Here is an 18,068-nt window from a genome sequence, read left to right as displayed (position 1 = left end):
TTTATCTACCTTAAATTTTGAAGCAATCGCTTTGAATAAAAAGTATTCTGGAAGAATTTAAAATATTTGAAATGCTGCTCGACTAAATTTGGCAAATTTTATTGAAAAAATAAATTTTAACGTTCAAGAGCCTAAAGTATTTGCTTCTTTAACTAAATATTATTTATACTGCTTAAAACTGTATGGCTCCATTTTTAAAAACTTGTATTCTTAAATTTATTTTCCGTTACGCATAGGTTTGTTTTCATTATTAAATAAGGCCTCTCTTCTTTTTATGTTATTATATGAGACAGATATTATGTCAGAATTTTTTTATAACTTCTATTACTAATTAATGGGTAAATGTGATTCAAGATGATAGCTTATATGAAGAATCATGTTTTAGTAATTATGGAAAAACGATATGACACTGACATCGAACTGATTTTTGTTTAGTGGTATAGTTCCGGTTTTAATTAAGAGATTCCCCTTTTTTCATCACGTATTCCGGTCTTCTGGTATATCAGAGAATTTATCGATTTTTAACTTTTAGCCTTTACCGAGGAAAATGTTTTGCAGCAATAGAAGAAATTTATCGACTTAATGAAACTTAGCTGGGCAAATTTCATTCCTCCATTCTTAGTGATTTTAAGGATAATTTTTCTTATTTAATTTTATTTGATCTGATTTGTCTTAATATTCTGTACACATTTGTGGAACTTCAAACTTTGGAAAAGATTTTTGGGAATGAAGATTTGTTTAATCAGAAGAGGTCATACTTCCCTTAAACCATCAAAATTTTTGATTTTTTGAAAAAAATATATGTTATAGCCTGTTTCTTTCTGCGCAGTTTAAAAAGAACTCCAAGCAAAAATTCGTACAATTTCATGAGTTATGAAGGAAAATGTACCAGCTGAACTAATATAAACAAGATTTAAAGGTCCAAGCGAAAAGCGTCAGCAGTTTCTACTCGAAGTGTTATGTGGCAAGCCTAATGATTTATTTTTTAATGATCTATTTATGGAGTAGCAATGTTATTTCTCAACTCTTCGGTAGTTTGTTTACATTCTTAACCGTTTTATTTTTATTGCTCTTTTTTCCTTTCATTTCATTATATTTTAGTAGTGTTTCATATCACTCCACTTGTAATTTCCGTCACTTATGATCATTCAGTTGTGATTTTAGAACAGTTTGTGGGTGAATTTAAATATAATTGTAAGTTTTTAAAGCATTTTATTATCTTACTGTGCACTGCTCCGTAAAATGGCTGATAATGCTTATAAACGTGCTTCTGGAAAGCGTTCAAAAAAGCACCGATTTCATGGAAACCAGTTCACCAGAACTGGTAAATCGACAGTTTTAAATGAAATAAATAATGGATTTTTTATTTCTTCCCCAAACCAAGCTGTTATTTGTGAAACTACAGCTGCACATAGTTTCCCTGGAAATTCAGATGAACTAAATACAAGTGCTACTTGTAAAAAGTTAAATGTAACAGACATTGATTTTTCAAGTGAAAGCAATCGATTTGATGGCAACATGATTGTCGATAAAAATATTCTGTGTTCTTTTTTGGAAGAAAACACTGTGTGTAAGGTATGCCATGGTAAATTAAAATTTACTGCGAAAAGATCTGCAGGTCTGTGTTCCAGAATGATCTTGACATGTCAAGGATGCAAAAATGTTGTGATGACAAGCAACACTAAACTTGTTGGGGAGAAAAAGGAACATTGCAGAAATTAATCGTCGTATTATTTATGCAATGCGTTGTATTGGTCAAGGTCTTGAACCATTGAAAACATTTTGTGCAATAATGGATTTAGATCCTCCTGTGATTCAAAAAACTTATGACAGAATCTGTAACTTAATCAATAATGCAACAAAAATGACTGCAATTGAAAGCATGAAAAATGCAGCAGCAGAAGAAATATCACTCAGTAATTCTACAGACATAAGTGTAAGTGGTGATGGCACCTGGAAAACAAGAGGCCATACATCTCAGATTGGTGTATGTACGGTTATTGGTGCTGAGAGTGGAAAAGTTATTGACGTAGAGGTTTTATCCGTAGCATGTAAAGGATGCGAATTGTGGAAGGGTCCTCGATCTGGTGAAGCCTTTGATGAGTGGCAGAAAACCCATTCTCGCACTTGCAGAAGAAATCATTTCGGTTCATCTGCCAAAATGGAAGCTGACGGAATAGTTAAAATTTTTCAGAGGTCTCAAAGTGCAAGGGGTGTGAGATACATCAATTATATTGGTGATGTTGATTCAAAAACATTTCTTTCCATAACAGAAAGCAAACCATATGAAGGTGTGACTGTGTCAAAACTAGAGTGTGTAGGGCACATCCAGAAGAGGATGAGCACTTGCTTACGTAAACTGAAAGCTGATTATAAGGGACGAAAGCTTTTAGATAACAAAAGTCTATCTGGAAAAGGTCGACTTACAGATAGTGGAATCAGCCAACTGTCATTGTATTATGGAAATGCAATTCACCAACATGCAGATTCACTGAAAGATATGCGAAATGCTATCTGGGCTTTGTATTTTCATACTCGATCACATACTTTTTGTCCAACTGGTGAGTCCTCATGGTGCAAGTACCAAATTGCTTTGGCGAAAGGGGTTGTGAATGATTTTCGCCATAAAGAAACCTTACCACTGGCAGTCATGGATGTGATCAAACCAGTTTTCAACTCGCTGTCGCATCCAGACCTCCTAAAACGCTGTCTTGGAGCTCATACTCAAAATCCAAATGAGTCACTGAACTCCTTGATTTGGCAGATATGTCCAAAGACATCTGGTAGTGGCAGAATCATCTCAGAAATAGCAGTTCATGAAGCAGTTACTCTTTTTAATGATGGTAGGAAGGGTAGATTATCTACTCTGAGATACCTGAATATACACCCTGGAATTAATTGCATAACTGCACAATTTAGGAGTGACTATAAACGTGTAACTTCTTCGAAGAAACGAGTAATAGCTCGTACGATTGATGCTCGTCGCGCCAAGCGTCATGCAAAACTGCATGAAATTAAAAAGACTCATAAAGCTGAAGGAGTAACATACCTTTCAGGAGCATTTTAATGCTAATAGTGTGTGTATAATTATTATATGATGAATCTGTATTGATATATTTTGTGCATTTTTGCTATTCGGTGTAATTTCACATCACGACATGAATTGTCGTGTTAGTGTGAATGTTGTGTAAACAGTTGAGATTTCTATCAAATACAAAATAAGTAAAGAAAACCATATCAGGTGATAAGTTTTTCATTTTATATAAAATTAAGGTGCAATAATAATGGTTATTAGGTAATATGTTGTGAAAAAAACTTTAAAGTCATTTTTCTCAAAACATTTTTCATTATTGCGCGCATCATAACAATTGAAAGATTCAATATATTCTAATGAAAGTTGTATCACAGATACAATATGTAATTTGCTACAACCTGAACCTAAAATTTGCAATTTCCATTTATATTTTGTTATTTTTCTGCATTCTCAAAGTAATAAAAAGTATGCTATTTTCAGTAACATAAAATCACTGTTTTTAAAAAATATAAAATTTATATATATTTAAAATTTTAAAGGTTCAAAATTATAATAAGACTATAATAAATATATTACAGGTGAAAATATTTTGAAAAAGCCTATAATTTAAGAGTAATCTTGCGTGGAAGCTGATATTACATTTTCAGATTACATAAAGTGCCATATAGTTTTCAGCATTATTAAATAATTTTTTTTTTCTATTTTATAAGCTTAGTCACATTTTCAGATAGAGTAGTATTTTAAGTGTCTTCTGTAAAAAATTTATTTGTTTCCTGTTTATATATTATGAGATACAGTAGTTTGAAATGGTCCAATTTACTCGACGTTTTAGCATTTTAAGGGAGGTCAGTAGATGTTCATAATTCATATTGTTTCACATCAATATAGGGAATATTACGAAGTATATTCACACAATAGTATGTAGTCATCAAAAAAGGAAGGGGAACAGTTCTATATCTCTCGTTCTACACGGCCCAAGAAACAAAATTCAATTTGCTTTTTTCATAGCTTAAAAGCGTGACTTACAACCTCTATTACATACTTATACATAGCCTTGTTTTAAGATACGTAGTTTATCATAAAATTGGAGTTTCTGAAATGACATGCCAAGTTTTTTCCATATTTCGAATTTAAGATTCAAATTATAGCTAAAAACAAAATTTTGTAAAATTTAGACTGAAATTTAATCAGTAATTCGGAAATTTACCCTAGTGTTCTTTTTTTACTCTGTGCCAAGAGGAGTTTACTTTGTGAGTTTCCGAGTTTATGACAGCCTATTTCAATTTCTCTTTCATTCTGCGCAAGCAGAAAAAGAGTATTGCTTTTTCATTTTTGCATATAGTCTTATTTCATACTAAAATTTTTAATCACAATTGTTATTTTTAGACATATGTTTCGTTTTCGGAATTTCATTTTAACTGTATTAAATTAAGCTGCGTGGTTGAATTATATATCTTCAAATAGTTATTTTAAAAATTTCCATTTATTATTTCATACTGTGTACTTTAAACATATGTATTGATATAAATGTTTTTAAATTTGATTTTATTTATCTGAATAACATTTCTTTCAAAAGAATGCTTTGCCACCCAGTATTGGTCACGATGTATTCTTCATTGAAAGATAAAATGTTCTAAAGGACCGTTATGCGTCTTTCAATGGGCTGTTAAGAAAAGATATACAAATGCGAAAGTTACATTGTTTCATTTTTTAAAGTTCAAAAATAAAATAACATTAAAATGAAAACTGAATTTTATGCAAATAAATAAAAATAATTAAACAAATATTTATTGTCTTAGTGCTTTAAAGTTTTCTTCTTAATGGCTAATTAATTGTCTCAAGATAACCTTTAATGATTTTCTTCAAGGCATTCTGCAGATGTATCCGGAGTCATTCTCTCATATTTATTCGTTATGTACCATATTCACTATTGAAATACTTTGTTTTCTGCAACATTTTTAGCTTTGTGTGTACTTAAGTTGAAAGTTTTGAATCTTTAGCTGAGACAGCTTCTGACAGTCGTATATTGCTGGGAGTATTTTTAACCAGTTCTGTTTAGAAATTATATGCCGGTTTAGTTGTCTTGTTAGCCATTGTTTTAAATACACTCCGTTACATTATATGAGACATCTTATTCTAATTAATGTGTAACGCTTCTTTCGGTCTTTCTCTCGTACTGAATTACAGGAACAAAAAGTGAATACAATAATAACAAACGTAAATGCACATTCATTTGCACTTCTACTTGATATTTAAAAACTAACGTGCTAAGAAAACTGATGTTTTTGCCTGAGACTATAATAATACTTTGAAGATTTGCAAATCAAATAGTAAATTAAAATCTGTAGAGTTGCAATTATAAGAGAAAACTAGAGTAAAAATCATGAAGACCATACCAGACAGATAGTGAGTTAACGCTACGTCTTGAACAACTCGCAAATTGCAGGAGAAATTTAAAAAGTTTTTTTTTTTTTTTTTTTTTTTACTTCAGCTTGAACATAAAGTCACAACTTGTATGTATTTTAAATTAAGAGAACAAACAATTAAATTTGAATATTGCTAACATAGTCTAACACAACATATTAAATAGGACAAGCTGACGCATATATTTTACTGGCTCGTATTTAAAGCATGAGTTAGCGTGAATGCTAAAGCCGGAATATCATTTTAAACAAAGCTGGCAAAATCCTAACAGTAAGATACATCTGCCAGAAGCGATCGCAACTAAAGATTCAAAACCCTTAACTTAAATATACATAAAGCTAATTTGCATTCCAAGAGGAATACAGAAATGAGGATGTATAGTATTAATTAACATTAGATACTAGTGATCGAATTTAATCCGATCTCTTAAATTTGCTAAGAAATTTTACGCTCTCGATAAGTTCGCAGTCTAACAGTCTGATATTACACTCACCACTATACTGACACACTTTTTTTAAAATCTTTTTAACTTTATCATTAAGCATTATTTTCTTGGCATTTACTCCACTTACAATTCAACAGCAAAACTAAAAAAAAAATTTAAAAGCAGTATAGGTATAGAATTCCCAATGTAGCGTTAAATATTGGCATACATTTTCCTGTTTTTTTTCATTCTTTTCTCAATTCATCATATTAATGATAAATTTATTATTAAGATGGCTTTACAAAATGTTTTTGTCTTTCAGTTATTAACACTTTGTATGCTTACTTTATTTATTGAATACCACATTCTTTAAGCTTTAACACACATAAAATTAGATTCAACAGCAAAATCACAGAATATTTTAAAGAGCATATCTTTAGAATTTCAGATATACATGTTCACACGCTGGAGTAGAAAATATTTGATTCCGTACAGTGTTGCCACTGCTCTCTTTGAAATCGTTGAGTTTTTTCAATCAGGAATTCATTTATGGTTTATAAAATATGAAAAATTTCAGCTTATAGGTTTCCATGTTGGGGTAGAGGGTTACGTTATTAAAAATTTTATGGCTCTAGGTTCCATTGGTTTTTCACAGTGCGAGAAACACACGTACACTCATGTAGATTCTTCATGTTTTAATTTCTCTAAATATAATACAGGGATATAACATTTGATGACAACAATCTGAAAATGCATTTGTGTGTTTCGAGACGAAATGCCGTTTCGAGACGAATATTCTATTTGAGACTAACGTCCCTTTTTGGGCGAAAAATGGCGAAAGTCAAAATTTACTCTTATGAAAAAAAAATTCTAAAATTTTTGGTTAGTATTCTTTATAAATGAAAAAAATAGGTTTTAATATATTATCAATAAATATTTTTTTAGGAATTATAATTAAAAATGGAAAAAAAAAATTCTCCTATGAATTACCCTCAGTAAAAGTTTATTTAAAAATTTAAAGTTTAAAATAACTATTACGGTTCACTGAAGATTGTAAAAAATTGCGTAATCGCATTGCATTTGCCGTTATTATCGCTTATAATAAAAATGTCAAATTTCATAACGTACCAGTATTCACGTATATTTTAAAAAATGCTGAATATAAAACAAATTTTTTGCACGCATGCCTAAAAATATATCTACTTTAAGATGGTGGCAAAAATGTTTTATATTTTAATATTAAATCTTAGGTTTTAATATCAAAGTTTAAAACAAATATTAACACATTCGCTGCCACTGACGCGCCGGCGCGTCAGCATGGTGCTACCTCCCATGCCGGTGACGCTCTGGGGCGACAATCGAGTATGATAAGTAAACTGCTTTAGTTTTAGTTCAGATTTGGAGGTTGAACGATGATGTTTTTGTGGCACGTTAGTGAAGCATTATTTTTATATTTTCAGTGCGTGGTTTTTAAATTTTGTGTTTAAATTTTTTTTTTTTTGTGCATTTTTAAAAATGGCGGACAGTACAAGTATTGCAGGACCTTCACAGCCTAAGAAAAGGAAAGTAAGTAAAAAACTGACTGATGCCGAAATATTAGAATTACTAGAAAAGAGTGATCTTTCTGATTATGACAGCGTAGACGATAAAGATTACGGTTGGGATTCTACGAGCGAATCGGAAGGAGATAGTGATGTCGCTGTGGATAACTTAGAAATGTCGGATTCTGACACAGAAGATGAACAATTACCGGTAATCCGACAGGTTGACTGGAAAACAGATTCAAGTTGCATGGTAAGTCATACATTTACAAAATCTGAGTCCTTGCTAATACAGCCAACTGAAAGTACTCCTATCGGATATTTTCGCCTTTTTCTCACTGAAGTATTTCTGGAAAAAATAGTCGAAGAAACAAATCGTTACGCATTAGAAATACAAAATAGCGATAAAACGAAAGAAAAGTCACGAATAACGCTTTGGAAAGATTTAAAAGTGGATGAATTTTTAGTTTTTTTGGGAGCATTCTTGCAAATGGGGACTACTGGAAGAAGGACCCATTATTTCATAATGCAGGCATTGCAAATAGCATTAGCCGAAATCGGTTTTTATTAATTTTACGTGCATTACATTTTGCAAAAAATAGTGAACCTGGAGAACCTCAACCTACAGACAGGTTATATAAAATACGCCCTGTTATCGATTTTTTTAACGAAAGAATGTGCGAGATATATTATCCTAATAGAGAACTTTCTTTGGATGAATCTATGGTTCTCTGGCGAGGTAGATTATTGTTTCGCCAATACATAAAGAATAAAAGACATAAGTACGGTATAAAACTTTATATTTTGAGCACATCAAGTGGAATAGTGCAAAAGATTGCCGTGTATACTGGTTTATTAGATGACTATGGAGGGCAAAACCATACACAAAAAATTGTTTTGCATTTACTGAATGAAAAATTAAATGTCGGTCACCATGTTTTCATGGACAATTATTATAATAGCTTTGACTTGGCCAAGTTACTGTTAGATAAAAAGACACACTGCACAGGCACATTGAGAACCACTCGAAAAAACACTCCAAAGAATGTTCAAACTACTAAATTGCGAAAAGGCGATACTATTGAAAGGTATTGTCAGGGAGTAATGATCGGAAAATGGAAAGATAAGCATGAAGTGTCTTATATTTCTACGGAATACAAAAATGAAATGGTTGACATTTTAAATAAACGAAATGAAATAAAGCAGAAGCCTCTGCCAATCATCAAATATAATGCGTTTATGTCTGGTGTAGATCGGCAAGATCAAATGCTGTCATATTATCTCTTGGAGAGAAAATCACTACGCTGGTATAAAAAATTGTTCTTTCATACTATTGAAGTAATGCTAATGAATTCACATGCTCTTTATAATAAATATTCCGGAAAAAAAAATATCACTTTACGAGTACCGACTGAACGTTGTAAAATCACTTTTGCCATCAACAGACGAACAAAAGCCGACTCCCAAGAATCTCAGACATACTCTTCAGAAAAGAGAACTTGCACCTGGTAAAACCAAAATACAAAGAAAAAGGTGTACATCTTGTTCCTCTCAAGGCAAACGCATGGACACTACGTATGAGTGCCGTGACTGTCCTGACAAGCCAGGATATTGCTTGAATTGCTGTGAAATATACCATAAGTGATAATATATTTATGCAGTACTGTTCTACACTGACATTTTGTTTGTAATAAGTTTAATTTTTTTTTTCATTTTCTATTATGTTGTTTATGTATATTATACAATATTTGTTACATTTTATAATCTTACATTTACATTTATACATATTTATGTTTTACTGTTACATTTTATAATTTTTCATAAATTTCACTTCTCTTTATCCAATTAAACGTTTTATTTCTTTTAAACTGTGACTTTATATAATGTGTCAATAATTTCGCAGAAAAATGATGAGACGCGCCAGAGCGTCAGTGGCATACAGATAATAAGTTGAACGTGAGGTGCCACTGACGCTGTAGAGCGTCCGAAATTTTTTTACACTAAACACGAAAATAAAAGGTTTTTCTTTTTTTCTGGCTTTACTATTAAAATATTAGAAACGTTTTTAATCATTAAAACACTTTTTTTAAATTCGGCGTCTGAGGATGGATATATAAATTTTGGTGGCAGCGAATGTGTTAAAAAATGTGCAAATTTTGTTTGGATTTATCCTAAATTTCGAATTTTGGAAGAAGGAACGAAATAAGGTAATTAAAAAAAGAGATATACAGTCAAAAGTCGTTAATTCGGACCTCAAAGCTAAAAACTTTCTGCGCATGCGGCGTGTTGGCCAATGCGCAGAGGCGTTTACGCGTGCGCGTAAGACCTTTTATGTCTGCGCATATGCGTGTGCACAAGTGCAGAATACATTTTCGCATGAGCATTTTATGTGTAACGGACGGTATAAGCTAAAATTATCTAATTATCTATTTCAGTTAATATTGATGATTGCGTTGTTCCTTAATTTACGAATTGGATCCGGCTTATTATTTTTTGCAGCCTGTAAGAGCAATACTATAAATGTAAACTTGAACTTTCGATTATGTCAAATAGAATTTCCGTTTCTGGAGCTCCCAAAGGATCATACAAAACGAAAGTATGTTTCGATGTCCATCAAACAAAAAGTGGAATTGCTGCAAAAAATGGATAAAGACATGAAGAGTGTGACAGAGAGGTTAGTGAAAACGAAAAAATTTCGATTGACAAGTTAGTCGGTATTCTTGGCGCAGCAATTAACGGGACTTGAACAGCGGAACTTTGTAACTGAACAAGAAATTATGTCTGTTTATAGAATTAAAGAGAAAGTATTATCACATAAAACAAAGCAACTTACATTGAAAGAAATGTTTAATAAAGTAAACAAATAAATATTAAGCTTTTTTTTTTTTTTTTTTGTAAATTTTGATACCCTTTAGATCATAATTGTTCTTTATTTCATAAATTACGGTTTCATATTTTTAATTTTAGAATTTCTGCATGCCATCTTACGAGATTTAAACTGATGATCTATAATCCGGAATCGCCGAAGTCCTGACGAGTCTGGATTAACGACTTTTGACTGTATTATTAAATGTGATATATATCAAATTCGATTGATACTGAGGAGCTAAAATTTTAAGACAGAATTTTTTAAAAACTAAACGGGAGATTTTTTAAAAACTTGACATTTTGGTCTAATAGGAGGGAAAGGATCGAAATTTGAAAAGAAAACTGTCATTATAGAAAAAAAAAGCCTATTTTTTATCAAATTACCTGTGTATGGGATAAATGTTATATATATATCCTACGTCGGACTTTTAAGACATAAAAAAAGCAAGTCGAATTTTGTCAGTTAGTCCAAGAGCAGAAGATAGGGAACTGTTTCTCCTTCACCCCATTTTGTACTCTGTCTACATTAATCATTACTTTTAGGGTGGTTAAATGAACTTTGATAAATTATCACTTTCCTTCTTTACTCAAGATTTTTCTCATTATATGTTATGAATTCAAAATGCCAGCCGTTAAGCGGTGCTTCAGACATTCTATTTTCCAAATAATTTGATTTCTGCATAAAGAAGCAATACAGTGATGCAGGTTCAGACCTAATGATTCGAAGGTAGATGCCGAACAGTTTTTGTTATCAAATATTGTATATTATGTAAATAAATTTTCATGCAATGTTTCATCATTAACGTGAGCGTCACCTGGCTGTTGAATTAATAGTTTGTGTCGAACGAAACTTCAGTACCGTCATTAAAACAGTACCAAACTGTGAAATATTACAAAATGAAATTAGCCGAAAAATGTTAAATGTAAAGCATTTAATTAAATTTCAATTATTTTAAGTCAGAATCATATTACAAATAGCCGAATAACTCGAATCAAAAGTTATAAAGCAAATTAAAGTCTATTTGGAATTCTTTTGGAATGGTAATCCCACACCAAGCAATGATCTTCGGGAAACTCACGGGCCTTGAGAAAAAAATTTTAAGGTCGGAAGCATTTTGAATTAATTTTCATATATTCTCTAATAAACCATTATTTGGGAGCAAAAGTTACAGCCTTACATTTAGAATGTTTATGAAAATATTCCAGTATTTGATTTCGTCTAATGAAACAAAACTATTGTATAAATAAAATAAGAATTCTTCCTTTCATGCTGTTTCTATTTCCCATTTATGAATGAAACAATTCCAATTTATGAATGAATTTCTGTTATGAGTAGTTAAATATACGAACATCCAGCACATCGCATTTTTTTTTTTAATCCTCTGCTAACTTCAATTCTTCATTATTCAGGTTTTACATATATTGGTTAATATGTCAATGGGCGGTGTTCTTTATATTCAGGTATATACTTTAAGAACACAGTTTTAATATTTTATTTGCGCCAGTAATTTTTGTATTTAGTAACTTATATATTTTTGTAATAAATGTTGATTTATGCTGATAAAATCAATCTTATGAATATTTTTTTAAACAAATTACACATGAATTTATACTTATAAGATTTATATAGATTTTCACTTTGGGCAATTTGTATTTTCAGAAAACTTCTTAGTTTCCTTACCTTGGTATGGAGAGTGCTGTGATGAACTGGGCAATATTTTACTTCGTGTGGCCGCTCAGATTTCAGATTACGAGTTGACCAAATTGCTTTTAGCAAAGGGAGCTGACGTTACCAGCACAGATGAAGAAGGACGAATGCCTCTACATATTGCATGCGATAGAACATCTTTAGGTAATCTTAAAATTGTTTTTTATATATTCATATCTTATTTTCTCATTACCTTAGCAATTAATGTGCTGAATATTTTGCTACAATATCGAACTCATTGAGGAAATCTGGAAAGTTTCCCTGGTTATTAAAACCAAGAATTCAGCAAGAGGGTCTGAAAAAAAAAATGGCCAGTATAGATACGCTTCGAAATTTATTGTCTGAATTATTTTAAAACTAAACTAACTTTTAAATTTTGCCTTATTACATAAATATTACTCTTATGCCTAGTCCAATCTCTTTGCAAGAATCATAGCAAACAATGTTATCCGATCTTATGGAGACACTGTTTTAAGTTGCATGTAGGTTCATTTTACTATTTCAGTGGAATGGAAATTACAAAATACTGCCTAATTTTCTAAAACCATGACATCATTTTGCAATGATATGCAGTACGTGAAAGTGGCATGTTCTTTCAATGCATGCAACTGCGTGGGCTGTGGTAGGAATTCCTTGTACTTTTTTTCTTGTACTATAATAAATCACTTGAGATGTCTTTAATCACTATCATTTTATTTTCGCATTGCGTGATGAGTTTTAATTAATTATTTAGTGCTGTGCAAGTACAATAAGTACCCAAATAATTTTATAGATTTTCAATTAGTACCTGCAATTAAATTCAGAGAGCATATACTATTGTTGCAAGCTCGGGCCGACGACGAGAGAAAGAGCATACAATACGTGGATGGTGAGAGAAATTAGTTGAAAAACTAGCCATTTGATAAAATAATACAGATTAAAATTACCTTTTATTTCGTTGTTTGCTTGTTTATTAGCATTGCGCATGTGTGTTTGTATATATATATATATATATATATACATTATATTGATTTGCATTGCTTAAAATATACATATATTACCATACAAAAGTACATTTCTGCTGCTGATATTCTCCACAATGATGAAGATGGATATTGGATAACTGTAGCCTTTATTATATGTTTGGCAACAGCATTTCCTCTTTATTCTCCTCTGAGGTCAATGATTCCAAAGATTATAGTGCAATAAAGGCACATTTATATCTAGTAAGATGCTGCCTAGAGGTGACAAATCTCAATGCTGCGACCGAGGAATTGAGAACAGTTATGTTATCATAAAAATACTATTTATATAAAGTCTATATTAAAAATAAAAGTTAATTGCAAAATCCAAATAATCATGAATAATATCTAAATAATCAGAATAAAAATTTTAAAGATGAAATTCTGAAGTGAACAACAATGCGAAACTCGTTGAACAATTGGAACTTTGCAGAGTAGGAGAACTGAAATCGCTTTTAGAGTGATGAAAATGAACAGAAACTGATATAAAAGCTGGAAGGATTCATTATATCCAGGTTGAGATCATTAAACCTTTCGAAACTTTTTAAAAACTCTAACAACCTTTTCTGTTTAGAATTTGGCTTTATGTATTAAATAAATAGATATAAAAACAGGTATTTAAAACCTTGCAACATTAGCCATTTTTTTTGTCCTTTTCAAAGCTTAAACATTCATAGTTAAAGGGTATATATTTTTACCAGCAAATGATTATGATAATTTCATTCCAGCATTTGTTTTGACTTAAAAGGAGCATATTTTATTAAAAAAAACGTAATGGATATTAATGTAAATTGGCAAAGACAAAAATATACAACAAAAAATTACCTTTCCACACATTTAGAATTTAGCTATGTGTATAGTTGCTATGTTTTATTTAATGTCTAAATATAATTTTAAGTTGTTAGCTAAAACTATTTCCAACTCTCTTCTCAGTAATGTCGAATTTATAGGCTATGAATTCAATTTAATGTACTGAGTACAGATGCCAGATGTAGTGTTTTGTAGATGCAAGTAATATCCATCGGAGGGATATGCTTTCCAGTTGAAATGCAACGTACTTTAGCCCACTAAAAAAAGTTCATGTCTCCGGCAGCCTACTTAAAATAATTAGAATTCTTTATTGTTGGAAATTAAAGAGTAATCTCCGAAGAGAAAGACATGGATTACTCTCTGGTCATGTGACGACTGGCCCAACTTTCTCTGGTTCCACCGATCCATTAATGGATCAAAGGAAGAAACAAATTTAAATATTTAGAAGGTTAATTGCTTTTGAGTAGACTAAAAGTGTTTTTGGTCGAGAAGAGTAAATCTTGTAGTATAGTAATCTTGATTTCAACGACTTCTAGTCTGCTAGTTTATAACAGACAGTTCAAAGTTATTTTATCCCACCTGACTAATCACCCTAGTCACTCATAACTATGACAACGACTGCAGTGGAAAAAAGGTCGGTACTTGGCTAAAATCTCTTAATTCCCTCTATGCGATAAAGACGACACAGGCTATGGTCCTAAATGAGGGTATAATGTCTGCGGCCCTGAAGTGCTCTTTTTAAAGGTGCCAGACTAAGCTAAATTCAGCGCTTAGTGATGCAAATCTAAGCAGCTCTTAGAGTCTTTACGTCACCGAAATCATCCGTCAAGGAACTTTTGTTAGTTTTTAGATTCTTTTCTAACGTTATGTAACATTTTTGGTTAAGTTCACCTCAGCTCCTTTCCAGCAAATATTTTTCTGGCCCTTAACGTTTAAATTAGAATTCTAAATTAAGTTTTCATGCCCTGTTTATGATAATGACTGAAATTCCGTCCTAAGAGTGTATGTAGAAGAAATTCTGTTTATTTCATTTTGATTCAAAATTGTTACCTGTTTTTAATCATTTTTTGATAATGTAAGGATAGAAGCTGCCTAAGTATCCTGTAATACACATTTCGTTGATCGATGACTATTTTCGTGGTACCTCAGAATCGATAAGCTAATTTTAGAAGTATCATTTTACGTATCTCCCAGCAGTTGGCGGAGCTGGAGTAGCAAGGAGTAGCACATGCTTCTCTTTTCAGGAATATGAACCGCTAATTTTCCTGCATAACTCTTACGTGCTATGTCTCTTAGGAGTTCTTTCCTCAGTAATTGTCTCCTTATTAAATGAAATAAAAATACATGGAATATTTTTCATGAGGTTCTTATTTAAATTATTCGATTACCTAAGGAAACATATCTAGTAGGAATCTTGGAAATAGTCAGCTTCTGTATATTGAATATGTTGAGTTTATATTTTGTGTTTTAACCTACACGTTTTCCGCCTTAATCAGTAAAATTTCCTATTTCAGAAATCTCTTAAAAGATTATTTTAATTTAATAACTTGCTGAAAAATAGTTTTTGTACATTGCTGTTCCATAAAAGTAATTTTGGTTCCTTTTCGCACCTATTATTGATGATAGATATTTTGTTTCTGATTTTATTGAATGCTAAAAATTGACGTATGCATTATTTTTCAGAAATTGTAAAGCTGTTAACTCAAAACTCGCCAGCATATGTTCTTGATGCAGCTCAAGATAATGGAGACACGCCTTTAGACAGAGCCTGCAGACGCACCTGTCCAGAAATTGTTCATTTCCTTTTATCACAAGGCAGTAGTGTCTTTGTGGATGAAGATCAAAAACAAGGACCTCTGTTGAATGCAGTTTTGAATAAGGTGGAATATGCTATATCTATTGTATCTATGCTTTTAGATGCAGGTGCAAACGTAAGTAATGAAATTAAATTAAGTGCATTAAATGTTAAATGCTTAGACTAAACATATTTCAAGTGAATCCTTTCTAATTTTTATATATATTCTAAAAGGGATTTTTCAAGTACCAAATTGTAGCATGTTTACTGCATGTAATTTTGCTTTAAAACATTTAATTTTAAGTGATAGTTATTTTTATAAATTTGCATGATTGTAGAGATGGATTAAGCTTCTAAGCAATTAAATGATGGTCGGAAGATCTGTTTTCTGGCTCCTTTCAGTAGCAGAATGATGGTACTGAAAATAGCTAATATTTTCATATTTCTTCAGGAATTATATTCAAAAATGAAATTATTTTTAGCTTATCCAGATGTCAGAATATTAATATAAGTATTATAAATGATGCATACGTATAGCAATTTTAAATATACCAGAATAATATATTTGAAGCGGACAATGAAAAAAAAATGATTTAATTGATAAAATGCACTTAAATAAACTAAGCATTTATTAAATGTGCAAGTTTACTACAAAACTTTTACATTGTAGGAATGTTTAACAAATTCAATATTTTTTTTCTGCTTGAAAGCAGGCAATTCAGTGGCTCGCTGCATAGAGTCGCCATTTTCTAAAAGTATGACGTCAGTAGAAGAAGCCGATGTCTGTTATTAGATAAAGCCATTTCCAATGCTTTTGCTTCATCTATATGTGATATGACCATGGCAGCATTGTAATTGATATCAGAGTCATCATTATTGTAAATCATATCGGCGACATCTCCGATGATGTCGTTATCTTACAAAGTTTCTTGCTGAAAATTCCTTTCAGCGGTCAACCACTGCTCTACATCTTGAAAATCAGCAGCTTGAAATCCATTAAGACATTTGAATGATGACACAGAGCTTCACACTGTAATATGTGTTTTTTTAAATTTTTGTTTTTCATACTTAAATTAATTAAGGCCCGTTAAAGCGGAGATAAGGTTAAACGAAAGCCGGTTAAGATGGAATGTACTGCAGTATTCTTATTGGAATGTAGGTGTCTTTTAAAACAATAATATTGTAATCTTTATCAATAGTTTAATCCAAGAATACATTCAATTTGTAATATTCTTGCTATAATCACATCCTTTGGAAATCAAATTATTCACATAATTTTCCCTTCTCGATTTTCATACAGAAAAATATAGTAAACATGAAGGGAAAATTACGCGGGTAATATAGTATATATGAAAAAGGACATAAAAATACGTGAAAAATTTGAATATTTAATTCAACAGATGGCATTGTTAGCGATTTGCAGAATTTGTGTGTGTGAAATCTTCTCTTTATGCATTTTTGAACAAGAGGCTGATAATTTATTTCTGTTGCTTTATACTTCATCATATACTGCATAACTTACTTACAACTAATGCAAATAATACTTGTAATACGTGTTACTATTCTAATGTTTTAATTCATATGAAATCCTAAAATCCTCTTTCTTTTGTAGATTAACCACCGCGACAAGTTTAGAAATACAGCATTGCTCTACGCTGCACAACTGTCTGCTCTGGAGCTACATGCTGAAGAACTATCTTCTGTGGGAACCGCATTTACAGGATATTTAGGCTGGAGAGAAAAATGTTCCAAAATAGATTTGATTATGCTCTTGATAGAGCGTGGAAGTGATGTTAATGCTGTTGGTGTAGGGAGTCGATGTGCATTACACTGGGCAGTAATTTCAACGCAAGAAAATCTTGTTCGGAAACTTATTGTTTCAGGTTGTGACTTGGACAAACGTGACGACCATGGACTTATCCCTTTGTGCTATGCATGTCAAAAAGGAAGCAAGGTATTAGTCGATATACTTATCATTTCTGGTGCTGATTTAAGGGCTCAAAATTGGGAGGTCTTTGTGAGGAATTTCGAAGATGAGACAACCAATGAACTACTAAATTATGTTATACATGAATCAAAGAAGTGTCTTGACTTAAAATACTTATGCTATAGACTTCTCAGAAAAAAGCTTAGACATTTGGAAAAAGATGCTTCTCATCTGGGATTACCTCAATTTCTTATAAAATGCTTACTGCTTAAATAGGTACCATGTGTATAAAACTGAGATTCAATAAAACTGGATTTGTTATTTGAATTTGAGTAATGTTATAATTACTGAGTTTTAAAATTTGGTAATTTATATTTTAAGAAAATTTAGACCTTTTTTTAAGCTTTTTTTCAGTTTTTCCATTTTGTAGTATTTGCTATACTCTTTGCAAAGGTTTTTACATGTTTATGGCAACCTAAACAAATGATAATACAGAATTACATACGTTCTCTCGTTGCAAAAATTCATATACACAC

General features: G+C 31.4%; 1 protein-coding gene across 2 annotated transcripts; it reads left to right on the top strand.

The window, feature by feature from the left end:
* Positions 1 to 1,036: 1,036 nt before the first annotated feature.
* Positions 1,037 to 17,853, top strand: LOC118196383 (uncharacterized). 2 transcript variants are annotated; one of them, XM_035367831.2, is made up of 4 exons: positions 1,043 to 1,194; positions 11,952 to 12,143; positions 15,494 to 15,741; positions 17,218 to 17,853. In XM_035367831.2, the coding sequence occupies exons 2-4, from the start codon at positions 12,107 to 12,109 to the stop codon at positions 17,806 to 17,808; spliced, it is 876 nt and encodes a 291-aa protein (XP_035223722.1). In that variant the 5' UTR covers positions 1,043 to 1,194; positions 11,952 to 12,106; the 3' UTR covers positions 17,809 to 17,853. The 2 variants fall into 2 exon arrangements, with proteins under 2 accessions (XP_035223723.2, XP_035223722.1); XM_035367832.2 differs by lacking the exons at positions 15,494 to 15,741; positions 17,218 to 17,853 and having other exon boundaries at positions 1,037 to 3,077; positions 11,952 to 12,106.
* The last annotated feature ends 215 nt before the right edge of the window (positions 17,854 to 18,068 follow it).

The sequence above is a fragment of the Stegodyphus dumicola genome, chromosome 12 (assembly GCF_044657685.1).
Source record: "Stegodyphus dumicola isolate Sdum_Otavi_A_Nest chromosome 12, ASM4465768v1".
Classification (NCBI taxonomy): Eukaryota; Metazoa; Arthropoda; class Arachnida; order Araneae; family Eresidae; genus Stegodyphus; species Stegodyphus dumicola.
The sequence above is the reverse complement of the archived record's forward strand: the minus strand, read 5'-3'. Positions and strand labels throughout refer to the sequence as shown.